The sequence below is a fragment of the Setaria viridis genome, chromosome 8 (genome assembly GCF_005286985.2).
Source record: "Setaria viridis chromosome 8, Setaria_viridis_v4.0, whole genome shotgun sequence".
NCBI classification, from domain to species: Eukaryota; Viridiplantae; Streptophyta; class Magnoliopsida; order Poales; family Poaceae; genus Setaria; species Setaria viridis.
The window spans coordinates 35,970,593-35,987,940 of record NC_048270.2 but is presented as its reverse complement, the minus strand read 5'-3'; the positions used below and the strand labels follow the sequence as shown (position 1 = coordinate 35,987,940).

Here is a 17,348-nt window from a genome sequence, read left to right as displayed (position 1 = left end):
AGCTGGTGGGATGCCTCTAGCCGCCGGCGGTCGGTAAGATGACCGGTAGGCTAGGGCCAACGCAGGGGCATATTTGTATGGTGGCGGAACTTAAATTCCCAACTATGGCCCTAGTCGTATGACTAAACTTTAATAATCTCTTCCATCACACATGAGTGATCTAATCCCCCCTTCACACGCTGGGTGAACCCTTTTTCTTAAAAAAACAACAAGGGCATCTTTGCACGTGGATGAACAAACACGAGCCGGTGCATCAAGAGCAGTACAGAGATCTGGATCTCTTTGCAATAATATAATATTAGATCGCATCGAACGTGTTGATTATTCATTGTATAGAGATTAAATGATATCAAAAGGTCATATGTAGAATTGTATCCCTAAGGCACTGTGGAGTACAAGAACTGCTCTAGATATATATCGATCTCCTTGGACTAATCCAAAGGATTTTGATCAGAACCACCTTTTTTTAAAAATATGCATTATTGGGCACCACCTTTCTCGACATGTTGTGCTAGGTTGCAACATTGTATGCTTCCCTTCAACACTACTTGAAGTTGAAATTTCTCTTATTGTTCGGCGGCCTCTCGAGGCCACGTGATTGGGAAGCCACACAACGGGAAATTGTACTCTACAGTGACTGAATTTCCATACTTGCTCTTTGTGTATTTTTCCACATTTACTTTACTTCAATGTATAACCTTCAGGTAAAAATACTTACGATTGACACAACAGTTTTCCGTGCCGGTGCGCTTTTGGCCAGCACAGATAGCATGTTCTGTAGTAGTGGAATCGGTCGGATGAGACCTGGATATATAGATCCTATTTTCCAGACATGTTATATGTTGGACCTCCATTATACAAAGAGTATTATGTTTATTCATAGGCAACGATGCATGTGTAGCATCCTAACCCTTGCAATGATACATGTATAAAGTACAAACACACAGTACGCGCATACACATGTAGCATGCATACTGCAACAATGGAGTATACATGAGTAAACAGCAAGGTATGGTGAAAACATGAATGCAAGCACATGGAGGCCGGCAAACATATGAGGTGCGTGGCGATTTATTTGGCGACTGGGATGATCAGATGATAGGGTAGCACGCTTGCTGAGCAACGCCGCACACTCCTACGCGTGCAGAGTCCCTGAGGAGGTAAACGAAACCTTGGTCACCCCACCTCACACTCCACGAGTTCTTGCCGATCCAGTACTTGGTTCCGCCCGGCTTGGTTCCGTAGCCGACGATGGCTATCGCGTGGTTCGGCGCCGTCCCGCACGCCCCGCCGATGTAGACGCCGTTCCAGAAGCACCTTCCGTCGTACACGCCGCCGTAGTAATGCTGGAAACAGGGGTCGCTAGCGTCGATGGTCACCGCGACGGGCTGCTGCGCCACGGCCTGCATGAGCGACACCTCGTTGGGCGCAACCCACCGGTAGCTCCGAAGCCTCACCACACCAGGCTTGAATCTCTGGCACATACCAGACATACCGGTGTAGGGGTACCACGGGGCCCAGGTGATGCCCCCGTTCTGGATCACCCATCGGAATGCATTGCCCAAAAAGCCGCCACGGCAGCCTTGGTCGTACCTAGAGATGGTGATGGAAAGGGATCAAAATTAATTCCAAGTCTGTGTTAGGTTTGGACCTAACCAGTATGATGCAGTCCAATAGAGTCTAAGGATAAAATAGTTCAAATGGACTATGGATAATGCAAATCCAGTGACAAGTCTAGCCGTACCCGTCGCAGTCTACCAGCTGCTGCTCCGACAGGAGTGGAGGCACTCTTCGTGTGCGTATTGCCTGTGCGCTCTCTATCGTCGCCACCGACGCGAACGCCCAGCAAGACCCTTCACGCACGTAGACACTTGCATCAGTAGATTTTCACGCATGCATGACTTTGGATGTCACAGGCATACTTACCGCAAGCGCCTTGATTCTTTGGTACCGTGACGACGCCCATCATCCTCCAATCAATGCTTGCCGGCAATGATGTCAGGTTGGTAGGACGCGGTGGCTCCTCACCGGCGGCGAGAGGGAGATCACCGCCATGGCCACCTCCCTCATGGACGACGCCAGCGCGAGTCGTGATCATCTCCTCCTCCGGCGGCACTGAGGACAACAGATTGCTGCTGTACTGGGCCATGAACTCATCATGGGTGAGGTCGGTGAATGGTGTCTCGCCGAGCTGGTAGCTCATCCGGCCATCCTGGTTGGCCGCCTCGATCAACTCCATGTTGCTTCGGTATATCTTGAAGCGGCGAAGCTTCTCCTCCTCGTTGGCGTACGACCGGCCGTGCGCCGCCATCCACCCATGGAACCTCCCCAGCATCAGCAGCTCCTCGCCATCCAAACCATGGTCGAGGGCAGGTGAAGCTGAAGCAAGAGAGGGAATGGACGCGGCTGCTAGCAGCAGGAGTGGAAGCAGAGCGAGAGCCATAGAGGAGGACAAGAGTGTTGCAGCCATTTCGGTGTGGACGTTTAGCTAGGTTCGGGTTCCTTTATATAGAGGCCCGGTATGGTCTGGCTGACATCTTGTTGGTCTGACCTTTAACTAGCACATGTGATAGTGGCCCTCGAATCATAGCACATGTTCTAATAGCTTACACACTAAATGAAAGATATAAAATAGTGCATGGAAGAAAAGTGTAAGCGTCAAGTGCACTTAATCTGAGCTCTAATCTGCGCCAGCTCTTTGTTCCATGGCTAACGGTAGCCGCTGGGAATGAGCTGTTGGAGCTGCAGGAACTACTACAAAACATCCAGCTGGGAGATGGCGACGACTACAAAGCATCAGTGCTGCTGAGCGATGACGGCACCATGAGAGCAGGGCCGGTCTACAAGGCCACGATGCAGGCAATTGGCCCTGCACCATGCGTTTTCCATGAATCGTGTGGGAGAACAAGGCGCCTCCGCGTGTCAAGTTCTTCACCTGGCTGCTGGTGCAGGACCGAATCCAGAGCCGGGTGAACCTGCGTATGAAGAATGTTCTATCCGATGCTACCTATGAAGTCTGTAAAAGGGCGGAGGAAACCATGGACTGTTCCCCGTCCGGCAAATCTTCCCATCCTACACTACACCACCTTTGTGCTTCTCTGCGCCTGGCAACTCTGGAAACACAGAAATCTACACCTAATTTCAGCAAGCATTTCCTTGCCCCGTCACTTCTGAATTTTGCTTCATCCTCCATTTTCCAATCAAAGGCTGTGCGAGCTCATTCCATACAGCCTCCAGCGAGATTAGGGTGCGGGTTTGAGTGTTTGGAGTTTGGGGATCATTAATTGTTGGTGTTATAGGGAAGGTGAGTGGTGCGGCAGGACAACATGTTTGAGGTTGGCAGAGCATGGACAGTTACGTAAGGTGGTGGTGGCACCGTGGTTTTTTAGGCAGGGGAGATCAATTGGCTGGGGTAGATTCATGAGCCCAAGTATTGATGGGTTACCGAGAGAGTTGTCTATGACGGTGGATCCTGTGGCAGCAGCCGCAAGAGACGCAAGAAGGGGATGGGCATAGGTGGGTGCTGGAAAGAGATGAGCTCGCACGAAGATAGGTGGGTGGGTGCTGGCAAGTGTAAGGTAGGTGTTATGCATATATGGGTTCATTCCACGTGAGGAGTTGGGAACTAAGTAGATTTTGGAGGTAGGGTGTTACAACCTTGCATTGATTTATTATCGAGAGAGTGGTTGGCGATGGGGTAACTGTGGCTGGAGACGAAGGTAGAGGGCGATGTGGTAACTATTAGTATTGAGAAACATGAGTATATATAGAGTTTATCATCAAATTTGACAACCAGCTAGTCTCTTTGCTTGTCTTAGTTGTGCCAGCATATCAACAATTCCAAAAGTCCGGGCAAGGCGTGGTAGACGGGCCAGCGGCACACTGGCACTTTAGTTGTGGACGTTTCCCCCTCTATACGCAACTGATGCTCCTTTTTACTAGCTACCACAGTGGGCCCACAGATCAGCTATGGGACAGCAAGTTGGAGTAGTATAATTTTGTCCCTAGCTCGCTTCGTTGACACAAGTGATGGTGCCTCTTCCAGATCCTCACTGCACATGTCACATTTGTTCATATTCCAACAACTTGCTTGTTCGCGCAGATAAGTTTCTTGTTTCTATCTAGTTCTGCCATACTATAGTTACTCTATATGCTTTGTTAACGGCAACGCTTCCTGCATCCATGTATATGTTATCTCTATTGCGAGTTTCTTATATTAACTGCGGTAGATGCGGATAATTTAGAAGCATACATAGGACTATTTTCAGATATGTTTTTATAATGATAAAGGTAGGTAATATAGGTCAGAATTTTGGGGGTTAAGTTAGATTATTTCTAATAACTAATCGCCAAACTGTGCAATTCTTTACTACATAGGGTTTCAAGTTAATTTTCTTGACAAGTTAATTGTCCATTCCAAATCCTTCAAGCACTCAATTATAATTTCAGGACAAAACCCATTGTTCCAAATAAGTCTAGTATTTTGCATATCTTTGGAAAAAAATATAAAGAAAATATTTTCTATAGTTTTCCAAATAACGTAATTATGCAATTATTGTACTTTGTACCACATCGATGCTCATTATATCTCATGGATATTGGTTTGCATATTTATTATCCTATCGAAAAATAAGTATACCCATTAGTTAGACGCCAACAATTAAGTTTAAATCTTAAGATGCTGATCTTCAAGTGGATCATAACTTTTTGTAGGTTGATGACATTGGATAACAAATATGTAAGACCTTTGATTAGATGCCTTTAATTAGGTGTACATCTACAAGATGCTGATCTTTAAATGGATCACGTGGGTTCTTATTCAAAGAAATGAACGGGAATAGTTAATAGTAAGATTATTTGGTTAGATGCCAGTAGTTAAGAATAGATCTCAGGACGATGATTTTTTATGGGATCAAAAGTTGGTTGGTTTCATGGTTTTGTTATAATTATTGATAGATATATATTACAGAAATTATTGTAGGCCCATGTTTGGATCGGTCCTATTACATAGGCTTTGATAATTAGAGACGGTAATTATCGATCAGGAGGCAATTCTTTATTCTTGTACTGGTTTGTCTGGACACACATTCAGCATTGCATCCTTTGTCGTTTTTATTGCTTCAATTAATTGGCCACTAATTACGCTAGAATTTGTAATAAATTGTGCATATCTAATATTTGGAGCAGGAACGTAGCATGCAGTTTCCTAACCCCTCTCATGCAAACTGACCATAATATTAATTAGGGACAACGAAGTTGTTTAGTCTCTATGCTAATCTATCCCGAAAAAATCCTTTTCTTCAAGGGACAGCAAGGTGCACTAGTACAATTTTATCACTAGCTCACTGGATCGATATAAGTGATATACTTTGCATTGTTTGGAACAAACATAAAAAATTATCTGTATAGTTTCTCAAATAACATAATTATGTTATCATTATACTTTCCACCGCATTGAAGCACGTTATATCTCACAGATATTTGTTTGCATACTTGTTATCATATTGAAACAAAATAAGTAACACCCATTGGTTAGATGCCAGTAGATAAGCATAGACCTCAAGATGCCGATCTTCAAGTGGATCGAAACCTTTTTTTAAGTTCACATGGACAACAAATATGTAAGACCTTTAGTTTAGATGCTGGTCATTAAGTGTAGATCTTAAATATGCTAGTCTTTGAGGGGATCACATGGCTTTTTTGTAAAAAATGAATGGGATACCTACTAGTAAGACCCTATAGTTAGACGGCATGGCAGTATGTACAAAAATGACCCATTTGCAGAGAGCGGAAGGGCGCTTCTGTGACGGCTCGCAGTCGCAGAGCTGGGGTGATGTTTTATCGTTGGGCTGGGCCAACGAGATTGCATTGACCGTGTTAGATATATTTGTAACAATGAATTGTAATAAACATGTATGCGGTATGTTTGGTTTGGCTGGATAGGTTTGTTGAGTAGAATCTTGTAGATAAGGCTGTTGTAATTTGTATCTCTATCTCTAGCCAAATCACAACTAACTGTGGTGGTGTAGGTGGCCGAGGCAACCACCGCGCCAACGGCTACAACAACAACAACAACACCGCGCGTCAGGGCAATGGCATGGGGCACGGCTACAACAACAACCCTCCACATCGTGGTGGCAACAACAACTCTTCCTCACGCCCTCAGTGCCAGGTCTACCTCAAGTATGGGCATACTGCGGACTGGTGCTAGCATAGGTTCGAAGAGGACTTCGTGCCTGAAGAGCGTCATGTCACAGCTGCAGCAACAAACTCCTACAATGTCAACACCAACTGGTACACTGACAACGGTGTTACTGATCACATTACTGGAGAGCTAGAGAAGTTGGCTGTGCATGATAAGTACAATGGTGCTAAACAGATCCACACTACCAGTGGTGTGGGTATGCATATTAGTCATATTGGTCAATCTACTATTCATACCCCTAGTCGTCCTCTCACTTTTCCCAATATTCTCCATGTCCCATCTACTCAAAAGAATCTCATTTCTATTCACCGTCTAGCATCTGGTAATAATGTCTTTTTGGAGTTTCACCCTAATTTCTTTTGCATAACAGATCGGGACACGAGGAGCATTCTGCTTAGAGGACCATGTCAAAGAAGGCTTTATCCTCTTCCCCCCACGGCAACTACAAAGCAAGTTCTTGGAGTCAATAAACCATCTCTTGATAGATGACATACTCGTTTAGGTCATCTTGCAATGCCCATTATTGTTGAAAGGGTGTTTAAGAGTCATAATCTTAATTATTGTTTTGAGTCTAATAAAAACTCGGTGTGTGATGCTTGTCAACAAGCAAAGAGTCATCAATTGCCGTATACCAAATCTAATAGTGTCTCTAGTCATCCTTTGGAGCTTGTGTTCTCTGATGTTTGGGGTCTAGCACCTAATTCAGTTGGGAGATTTAAATATTATGTTAGTTTTGTGGATGATTTTAGAAAAATTACTTGGATTTATTTGTTAAAATTCAAGTCTGAGGTGTTTCAAAAGTTTCATGAATTTCAATCTCTTGTTGAGCGAATTTTTGATCGAAGAATCCTTGCGGTCCAATTAGATTGGGATGGTGAATATGAAAAGCTTAACTCCTTTTTCACCAAACTTGGCATCTCTCATCATGTATCATGTCCCCATGCGCATCAACAAAATGGCTCAGCTGAGCGTAAGCATAGGCATATTGTAGCAGTTGGCTTGTCCTTGTTGGCTCATGCAAGCATGCCTCTAAAATTTTAGGACGAGGTTTTTCTCACAGCTACGTTCTTCATTAATCGAACTCCTAGCCGAGTAATCAATTTTGAAACACCTCTAGAAAGCTTGTTCCACACCAAGCTAGATTATTCCTCCTTGAGAGCCTTCAGTTGTGCATGTTTCATCTTCGCCCATATAATAAGCGCAAACTTGAGTTTCGCTCTAAGCAATGCGCCTTTCTTGGCTATAGCAACATCCATAAAGGGTTTAAGTGCCTTGACACATCCACAGGATGCATCTATGTTTCCCATGATGTTATATTTGATGAGAATGTTTTTCCTTTCTCTAGCATGCACACCAATGCCGGACCATGTCTCAGATCAGAGATAATGCTCCTCCCTTCCTATCTATAGAATCCAAGTTCCCGAGATGAATATGTAGGTGATCATATGCCTAATATGACTAATGGTGGTGATTTTTGTGAAGAAACCCAGCCTGTGTAGGTTGAACCAGCCACAGGGGATCCAGGGACGGAATCCAAGAAGATTTGGTGGCTGATCCAACCGAATCGCCATCGGAATCAGCACCTGCAGGGTCTGTGGCAGCCCCTCCCGCCAGTGCTGATCCGCCCCAAGCAGGCTACGCCACGTGCCCCACTATACGTGCGGACCCGACAGCGCCTAGCGGCGATCCGATGACGAGCCAGTCGCGCGGAACCATGCGTCCCGCGTCGGAGCGCCGGGGGAACTGCATCCCTACCTCATTCACCTACACCAGTGACAGGATCTCCTCCGGGATTGGAGCTTCTAGGATCTTCTGCTCCGCTAGGATCATCTGCGATAGCTCCTTCAACACCTGCAGCCACTCAAACTTCATCACACCACACCCGTCTACAAGATGGGATAAGAAAACCCAAGGTATATACAGATGGTACTGTTCGATATAGCAGTCTTTTTACTTCTAGTGGTGAACCTCAATGTTTAGAAGAAGCCTTGAGTAGTAAAGCTTGGAAGGATGCAATGGATGTTGAATATGATGCTTTGATTAGAAACAAGACTTGGCATTTAGTTCCTCCCCGGAAAGGCACTAACATTATTGATTGCAAGTGCGTTTACAAAACAAGTTAAAATCTGATGGGAGCTTGGATAGATATAAAGCCCATTTAGTAGCTAAGGGGTTCAAACAAAGATATGGGATAGATTATGAAGACACCTTTAGGCCTGTTGTGAAGATTGCTACCATCAGATTAATTCTTTCAGTAGCTGTCTCAAGAGGATGGAGTCTAAGGCAACTAGACGTTCAAAATGCTTTCTTACATGGTATTCTTGAAGAAGAAGTTTATATGAGGTAAACTCCAGGATATGAAGACAAGGCAAGGCCAAATTTTGTGTGTAAATTAGACAAGGCTCTTTATGGATTGAAACAGGCATCACGTGCATGGTATGCATGCCTCAGTTCCAAGTTGATTGGTCTTGGTTTTAAATCTTCTAAGGCAGATACATCTCTATTCTAAGATACATCTCTATTCTATTTCAGTAAAGGGAATATAATTGTTTTTGTGTTGATATATGTTGATGATATCATTGTGGCAAGCTCTACTCAGGAAGCAACAACTGGGTTATTGAATAAACTCAAGGAGGATTTTTCTTTGAAGGATCTAGGAGAGCTGCATTATTTCTTGGGCATAGAGGTAAATAAAGTAAGAGATGGTATTATTCTGACACAAGATAAGTATGCTTCAGATTTATTAAAGAAGGTAAACATGTCAGATTGCAAACCAGTAAGTACTCCCTTGTCAACAAGTGAGAAGTTATCTGTCTATGAAGGAACTCCTTTGGGTGCAAATGATGCTACACAATATAAAAGTATTGTTGGTGCACTTCAGTATCTAACACTTACCAGACCTGTATTGTTGGTGCACTTCAGTATCTAACACTTACTAGACCTGATATAGCCTTCTCAGTTAACAAGGTATGTTAGTTTCTACACTCTCCTACTGTTGAACATTGGTTGGCTGTGAAGGGAATATTGAGGTATTTGAAATATAATACTAACATTGGCCTAAAGGTCAGGAGGTCAGACTCAATGCTGGTTAGTGGTTTTATAGATGCTGATTGGGCAGGATCACTAGATGATAGAAGGTCTACTGGTAGTTTTGCAATTTTCTTGGGTTAGAATTTGATTTCTTGGTGTGCTTGAAAGAAAGCATGTGTGTCAAGATCTAGCATAGAACCTGAATATAAAGCAATAGCTAATGCTACTGCAGAGATCACGTGAGTTCAGACCTTGTTGAAAGAAATTGGTTTACAAAGTCCGGCTACAGCAAAGTTGTGGTGTGATAACATGGGAACCAAATACATGTATCCAAATCCGGTGTTTCATGCAAGGACTAAACACATCGAGGTAGACTATTAATTTGTGAGGGAACGTATTTCTAGAAATTTATTAGAAATAGATTTTGTTCCATCCAGAGATCATGTTGCTGATCGGTTTACTAAAGCCTTGGCTGTGCGGTAGCTGGAGAACTTCAAGCACAATCTTAACCTCACTCGCTTATGATTGAGGGGGTTGTTAGATATATCTGTAACAATGAATTGTAACAAACATGTGTGCAGTATGTTGGGTTTGGCTGGATAGGTTTGTTGAGTAGAATCTTGTAGATAAGGCTGTTGTAATTTGTATCTCTATCTCCAGCCGAATCACAACTAACCGCATTCATGATTTCTTGTCATCCAAGTGAGGGGAGTTTCCTCACTTATATTAACACGCATCGCCGGCCAGGAGAAGGTCACAGCGTTCCACCCATCCAATTGCACCTCTGACTTTCACAGACCGCAAAGGGTGTGTTTGGTTGGGCTGTGACTTTTGGAAAAGCTGCTGTGAGCTATGGGTTGTAGAAAAGCAGCTGTGAGAAAAGCAGAAGGCCGTTTGGTTAGAGCAGCTGTGGTTTTTGAATAAACTGTCGGGTGGACCCTACGTGTCATCCACATTCCACCCCACTCAACTCTCTCCCTCTCTTACTGACGAGCAGGTACCCCGGCGGTCGCGCCTAGCGACGGAGAGGTGCCCATGGTGGCGGAGCCCGCGCCTACAAACATCCCACCAATCCATTCGCATTTCCCTCTCCCTGTTCTTTATTTCTGCTTCCCGTCCACCAAATCAACTTGCAACGAGTCCATGGTTCTGGTTGTCTTCTCCTGGATGCAAGTGACCGGCAGGTGCAGCACACGAGAGGAAGGATCTAGCGGGGCCGCGCGGTGTGGCCAACGGCGGCACGGCTGAGTTCCTGTGCGCGAGCAGTCGCGGAGGGCGGCGAGATTTGCGAGTCATGAGCTCCATGCCCGGCGGCAGAGCCCGCGCCTGGCGGTGGCGGTTGCACCCGGGGCGGCGGTCGCGCCTGGTGGCGGTCGCGACGGAGCTTCCGCTCGGGCTCCCACACGCGACAGAAAACGAAGAAAGAAAAGAATGAACGATACCTTCGTAATCAGTGGTTGGTGGGTAATTTTGATTTTGTACTAGAGCAAAACATCTTTTTTTTGCTAAAAAACCTATAACTTTTAGGCTCTTTGGTTGGTTTTTGGCTTTTGCAAAAGCAAAAGCAAGTTGGAAACCCCAACCATACACACCCTAAGTCCTGCCAGGCCCAGGCCCACTTTGCATTAAAATGAATTTGGTGGTGATCTCCACTGCTCGCCAAGGGCCCAGTGCACGCATGTATGGTTTGCGATCGAATGCATCTCCTTGTTGCACTCGGAAGGGTGGAAGAACGTACAGCAATCGTATCGAATTCATCTCATCAACAAAGAAAAAATAATAAGAAAGAGTGATCCAATTCATCTTGTGGCGGTCGTTGCACGGCGATTTATGCTCCCTTAGTCAATGTCAACCACTGACGATGACATATGAGATGGTGCATGCACGCTGCTGCATCGTACATGGGCGCGGCGACCCCATCTTGCACAGGGTAGTCGCCGTCGGCCGCCACTTCCAGCGTAAATACTGCACACGTACATACGACGCATTTTGGAGAAACTTTGATTCACTATATATATATTTCAAAAAAATATTTTGATTGAAAACATAAATAATATTTTTTGAATTCATTACCTAAAATTATATAAAAAGATTGACACAAAGACATATAGTTGAGCCGGAACTAACCCAACAAGTATATGTAATGCACGCAACTGGCCTCTGCGACGTCTCCGAAGAATCCACCACCACCTGCACGAACGCGGTGGTGCTCCTACCTTTCCAACAAGCACGTCATTAGCAGCCACATCGACCGAGACGTCTCCACTCAGTCAGTCGCTCTGAACCCCTTTAAAAGCCCACCTGCGTGCAGAACGTACACGACAGCACAGCACAGCCAGATTTAGTAAGGCAATACACGCTAGCAGCTCGATCAATGGCAGCGACTACAAAGCGAGAGTGCTCGTCGTGGCTCTCGCGTTCGTCTTCTTCTTTGAGGGGCCAACAGCAATGGCGGCGGCGTCGGGGACGGGGACGACCGCCGGAGGAGGATCGTCGGTGCGAAGCTTCCTCAGGCGGGTCAACAAGGCATTCAGGTATATTAATTAATTGGCATCCTAACTAAATTCGCAGTGAGATCGAAGAGCGTATTACATAGTAAATATGAAGAATTCACTGCTACAGAAAAACACTCGGTTACGGTTACCCGAATGACAAGGACGGAAATTAATTAACAGGCACGGGTAATGTCTAGTACATGTACATGCATGTGTTGACCAAAATTTCATGGACGAAAATAGAAACGAAACAACCCGGTGGCCACCCCCGAATTAACAACATGGTCACAACCTCTTACACTTGACAGTGGCTTCACCGGATACTTTTCCACTTATAACAAGACATTTTGTTAAACATTTTTAAAAAAATTGACTTTGGTTCCACCAAAAGAGCCACTTCATCATTGAAGCCAAAGCCATTTTAGAATGAGCCAGAACACTACCAAACAATACTTCGTTGCTGACGCAATATGCAAATTTCTTTTCCTTATGACAATTATTGTCTAAACCGTTGGTTAATTATTTAGACATTGTCGGGATAAAACACCGACACTAGTACACGCACATGGAAGGCTACCACAAGACCTCAAATTCATAGCCTAACGTACATAAAAGATGTACGCGAGCACTGCTACCCCAACGTCCAGCCGCATCAAGTCGCCGACGACTACTTGGACTACTCGTCTCGACTAGAAAACTAGTCGAGGACGGTGTACTTCGACTATTCGTCTTGACTAGAAGTCGAGGGCGGGTTCCACGTGATCAACAACTAGTCGAAATCGACTCCAACTAGTTGGCTTCATCAACAATCGACACGGCTTCATCAACAATTGTTCACGAATCAAGCTAAGTCACTTTTTTAATTATTTTATATAATTTTTCCGGCTTGTTTTCCACATGCAAGGAAATGCGCCGAGTACTTATTTGTGTACGCCTCTTGACAGTATTTATCCTCCAGAGCTACACTTTGCCGACTATTCTTGGGGCATGTTGACCGATAGCCATGGGCTTGGTACACTAAATTGCGGAGGCTATCACCATGGGTTTGGTGCACTGAGTTCCAGAAGCTCCGCCAAAGGCTTGGTACACCAAATTAGGAGGTTCTGCCACGAAGTTTTACAAAATTGTTAAAAATATTCAGTTACATAATTGTTAAAAATATTCAGATTCACTTAGTTAAAAATATTTATTTACAGAATTGTTCTACAATGAAGGATGAAAAGACCATAGAATGGATCTCTTCTAGGTTAACATTGTCTTTTCCACCTTCACTTAACATCTGACTATGTTGTAACAGCAATGGCATAGAAGGAATGAAGTTAAATTTCCGATGGTACTGAAGGGATGATCTAAATTTGGATGGTATAGAAGGGATGAGTTAAATTTTCAATGGCATACAAGGAATTTTCTCTAAGATCTATTAAACACTGCCTTGCTGCATACATGATGCACATGGTGCTGAAAGGGCTAGATCATCAGTAGTTGCTATACTAGGATCTGCATTCAATTTTTTTTCTTCATGAGTCATGCTAGCAGCATAAGAAACTAAGGGCTTGTAGAAAGGTACATGGTAATATTATTCGAAAAGAAAAAGGACAGATCTTGTCTTTATAAATATCCAAGTTATCATTTTTTTCAAATCACACGGTACAGACGCAGATGCTTACATACACGCATGCACACACTTATCCCTACGAACACACGCACGCAACTCTATCCCTATGGGCACCTCTTACATACACGCATGCACACACTTATCCCTACGAACACACGCACGCAACTCTATCCCTATGGGCACCTCCGAAAGATTGAGCTAGCAAATCCTCAAAATTCATGAAGTCACCACTGGCACCTTGTTGTCAACCGGCACGTCGCCTACCACTGAAAGAATATAGCCGGTTAAATCCTGGAATAAATCTAGAAAAATACGAGCACCAGTGCCAAGTCGAGGACTCGAATCACTACTGGAAACCTGGGCTTTAGTCCCGGTTGGTAGGGACCAAATATCTCTCTAAAAACCATCTGGGATATAGTTTTCGAGACGAGGGGGTCTTTAGTCTCGGGTTGTTCAACCGGGACTAAAGACTCCCTTTAGTCCCAATTGGTAAAGGGGCTGCCACACTAGGCGCGAGACAAGCCCCTTTAGTTACCTTGGTTTTACCAATCGGGATTAAAGGGCATGCTGAAATTACAGGCACCTGCATCGCGCGCCTGCATGGCGCATGTAACTTCATGCACCCCTTGAGTTACCCTTTAGTACTTAAGATTTTTTTATAATGAAATCCAACTAGTATTTATACCACTACTATATATACAATCCTTAGTATACTATACAATTCTTAGCATACTATACAAATCTTTGCATATTATACAAATCAAACTATAGTATTTATAAAATTAGTATATATATATATACAAAAAAAATTCCCGGTCATTCCTAGGATCTTCCCGTCGAGGTGTTGCTCGGTGCGTCTAATTTTCGTCCATTGTAATAAAATTCTCCTTGTGGATTTAACACCTCATCCACAAGGAATCTCACGAGACCTTCACATATTACCCCTATTCTTTCCTTCTCCAAAAGTCTTTCTTGAATATCTTGCATCTGTAATTTGGAAATATGTGAATGTTACACGAACAATTAAATATAAAGAGCTAGAACACAATTAACTATTAATAGTTTTATTTTCCGTACTTTCATCTCATGCGGCGTTGTTCGGCCCTTGGGTCCCACAAAACTGTACTTGTGCTCACAGACGTAGTAGCCACGTAGATTATTCCTGAGTCGTCTTAAGCACTTTAGTGGGGAAAAAACAAGATATGAAATATTTGTGCTATAGAATGTACAATGTGCAAACTTCATACGTATTATGTGGTACTGGAGGAGCGGAGGTAGTCCTCCATAGACTTCGGAGAAGATTGAGTTATGTGTAGAGAATAGCGTAAGCACGTTCTGTTAACTGGGATTGGAGGAACGGAGGTGGTACATCCATTGCTAGTCTATTTGCATTGTATTACGTGGAAAATGAACATAGGGTTTCGTATAGGATTATTGTTTATAATATTTAGTTCTTGTATTAAACATGAGATAAATAAATTATTGTTTATAATATTTAGTTCTTGTATTAAACATGAGATAAATAAATTATTGGTCAAAGAAATACAATTATTAATTGTTAAATTATAGTGACATGAAAAAATGTAGCAATGACCAAATTCTATTTTCTTACCCCTGCAATTTATTTACCTGAATTTTATTGCAATGACTAAATATTAAAAACACATTTACTCTAATTTTTTTCTCATACATAATATTGAAATTATCTCCATTCTCCCTCACATTTACTCTCCATTCTCCCTCACATTCTAGCTCAAAATTCTCTCCATTCTTCCTCACATCCTCCCACACATCAAGTTATTTTAACTAATACGAATCATATATAACAAGCAAACTATCCATCACATTCTAGCTCAAAAACATGTATAAATAAAAATCATCTCCAATCTCCCTCATTCTAAAAAACTCATTTTTCTCCCTCTCTAAAGCATAAAACAAATCATAACAACAATAAATGAAAGGATGATGAAGTAGCTAACCTTCACACACTTTGGATGACTGAAATCCCCACGGAAATGAGAAAAAACATTCGGACAGCACCTCCCCTAGGCTTGCTTCATCGCCATGGAGAGGAGGATGAAGCTCTTTAGTGGAGTGGAGAGGCTCGGGCTGGAGAAGGAAGAAGAGGTCTCTATCTTGCATTTTTATAAAGGAGGAGATTTTGTCCTGATTGGAAATTCCAATCGGGACAAAAACAAACCCCTTTTGTCCCGGTTGGGAGTTTACTCCCGGTTGGTGTCCCGGTTGGGAGTTTACTCCCGGTTGGAAACACCAACCGGGACAAAAGCCTTCCCCTTTGTCCTGGTTGGAATTACCAACCAGGAGTAAACCTTTTATCCCGGTTGGTAACTCCAACCGGGACAAAAGGGGGGTGCCGTCGGTGGAAAAAATCCGACCGTTACAACCGAGACTAAAGCTGCCCCCCAATCTGGCCTACCGTGGCGCGCCACTTTTAGTCACAGGCCAACTTTAAACTGGGACAAAAGGGGTGGATGGAAGGTGAGTTCTCCAGTAGTGAATCCTGGTGGGTAGGTTCCACCACAAGGAATCTTACCAGCTGAGCTCGGTTCGCAAATATACAAGTTATCTACTTATAGTAATATTTAATATGGGGACTGGGGAAAGGATTCAGAAGAGGGATTCCATGGGCATTTTACAAATTGCCGCACTTTTTGGCAAGGATGTCAAACTTGATCTAGGTAGAAAGTTAGAAACGAGACACCAATAAGATTACTGGTTGCTTCAGCAAACGAAGGCCACAAAATCACTCTACTCTCTTCTTCCTATCAAAAAATAATAATACGTGAACAACCTTGTGGATAGATAACATCACACAACCCTAAGAATTCTGTAATTGTGCACTAAGTTGTGCATAAAATTTATTGCGGCTGATGGATTTGTGCTTTCTTCAATATTTCAGGTTTACCCAACTATATATAGGGATAACAATCCTAGATTCTTCATCTACTGGACTGTAAAATAAACATCACATTCCTTTATCTTCATAAGTAATATTTTGGTTTCTTATTAAGTTGAGACATAAAGGTACTAATTTCTATTACTATGGAATACTATCGTAGCGTGATGCATATCAAACAACAGGATGTTACAACCTATGGTGCTCAGGATTCATCCAGACAAGCAATCAGATTTCTATCGGTGGTACCATCTCCCCCTCAGTCCGTCTATGGTGGCTCACAATATGAATTCAGTATTTTAGTTTTTAAGGTAAAACACAGATAATGTTCACATGCTGAGCAAAAAATCAAGTTCATGAATTCTCACCAAATGAATTTGATATTTTAATGCTGCCCCTTTTCCTTGCTAAATGTAAACTTTTTGCTTGCAGGGAGTATAACGGGGGCAACTGGTGGTTGCTATTTGGAAACACAATTGTGGGCTATTGGCCATCATCCATCTTCACCCACTTGCAAAACAGTGCCCCCTATGTTGAGTGGGGTGGCGAGGTGTTCTCGTCTAACGCTGGTCAAGCTTCCACACAAATGGGCAGTGGACACTTCCCTAGTGAATGGTTTGGCAAGGCCAGCTACATCAGGAACATCCAAGTGGTGGATTCAGCCAACTATCTGATTTGATAAATGTTGCATTGGAAAACGTTCTCATATGGTTAGTGATCGGATTCATACCTACGCACACTTTACTGGAGGTAGCAAGGATCGATTTGCTGCCAGTCAAAGTCACGAAATGATTGGTGGTCTCTCCAAGGATTCATACCTACGCACACTCTAATTCTCGAAGGAACGTCGCATCATGCACCACTACTCTCTCCATTGCGCCCAAGATATGAAATGATTGGTGGTCTCTCCAGGGTCTTTCCACGGCTCGTCGTCGCAGGAAGTCACGAGTGCCAGTCTCCGTCGGTAATCGGAAGCAGAAAACCGCCGCCACTCGATCCCCGGACCCGGAGTCGCACGCTTTGATGCTAATATCGGATGCTCCTTCTTTGCAATGGCCTTGTCTGTCCGAGGTGTGGCAGTTTATC

The 17,348-nt window shown here is 43.6% G+C and overlaps 1 protein-coding gene and 1 long non-coding RNA gene across 2 annotated transcripts; one reads left to right on the top strand and one right to left on the bottom strand.

The window, feature by feature from the left end:
- Positions 1–853: 853 nt before the first annotated feature.
- On the bottom strand, positions 854–2,472 carry LOC117833605 (ervatamin-B). The gene is made up of 3 exons (XM_034713169.1): positions 1,927–2,472; positions 1,745–1,853; positions 854–1,593 (listed from the first exon to the last, which is right to left on the bottom strand). Exons 1-3 carry the CDS (start codon positions 2,468–2,470, stop codon positions 1,092–1,094), a joined length of 1,155 nt encoding a protein of 384 aa, XP_034569060.1. The 5' UTR covers positions 2,471–2,472; the 3' UTR covers positions 854–1,091.
- Positions 2,473–11,444: 8,972 nt separating this feature from the next.
- LOC117866298 (uncharacterized) lies at positions 11,445–16,822 on the top strand. The gene is made up of 3 exons (XR_004642828.2): positions 11,445–11,769; positions 12,258–16,573; positions 16,695–16,822. It is a non-coding gene; the product is annotated as an uncharacterized lncRNA (long non-coding RNA).
- The last annotated feature ends 526 nt before the right edge of the window (positions 16,823–17,348 follow it).

Excerpts from the sequence above, each read along its gene's own strand:
- LOC117833605 (XM_034713169.1), bottom strand. The coding sequence starts at position 2,470 with ATGGCTGCAACACTCTTGTCCTCCTCTATGGCTCTCGCTCTGCTTCCA. Across the intron at positions 1,854-1,926 it reads AAAGAATCAAGGCGCTTGCG|GGTCTTGCTGGGCGTTCGCG; the intron begins GTAAGTATGCCT and ends ACGTGCGTGAAG. Across the intron at positions 1,594-1,744 it reads CAGCTGGTAGACTGCGACGG|GTACGACCAAGGCTGCCGTG; the intron begins GTACGGCTAGAC and ends CACCATCTCTAG.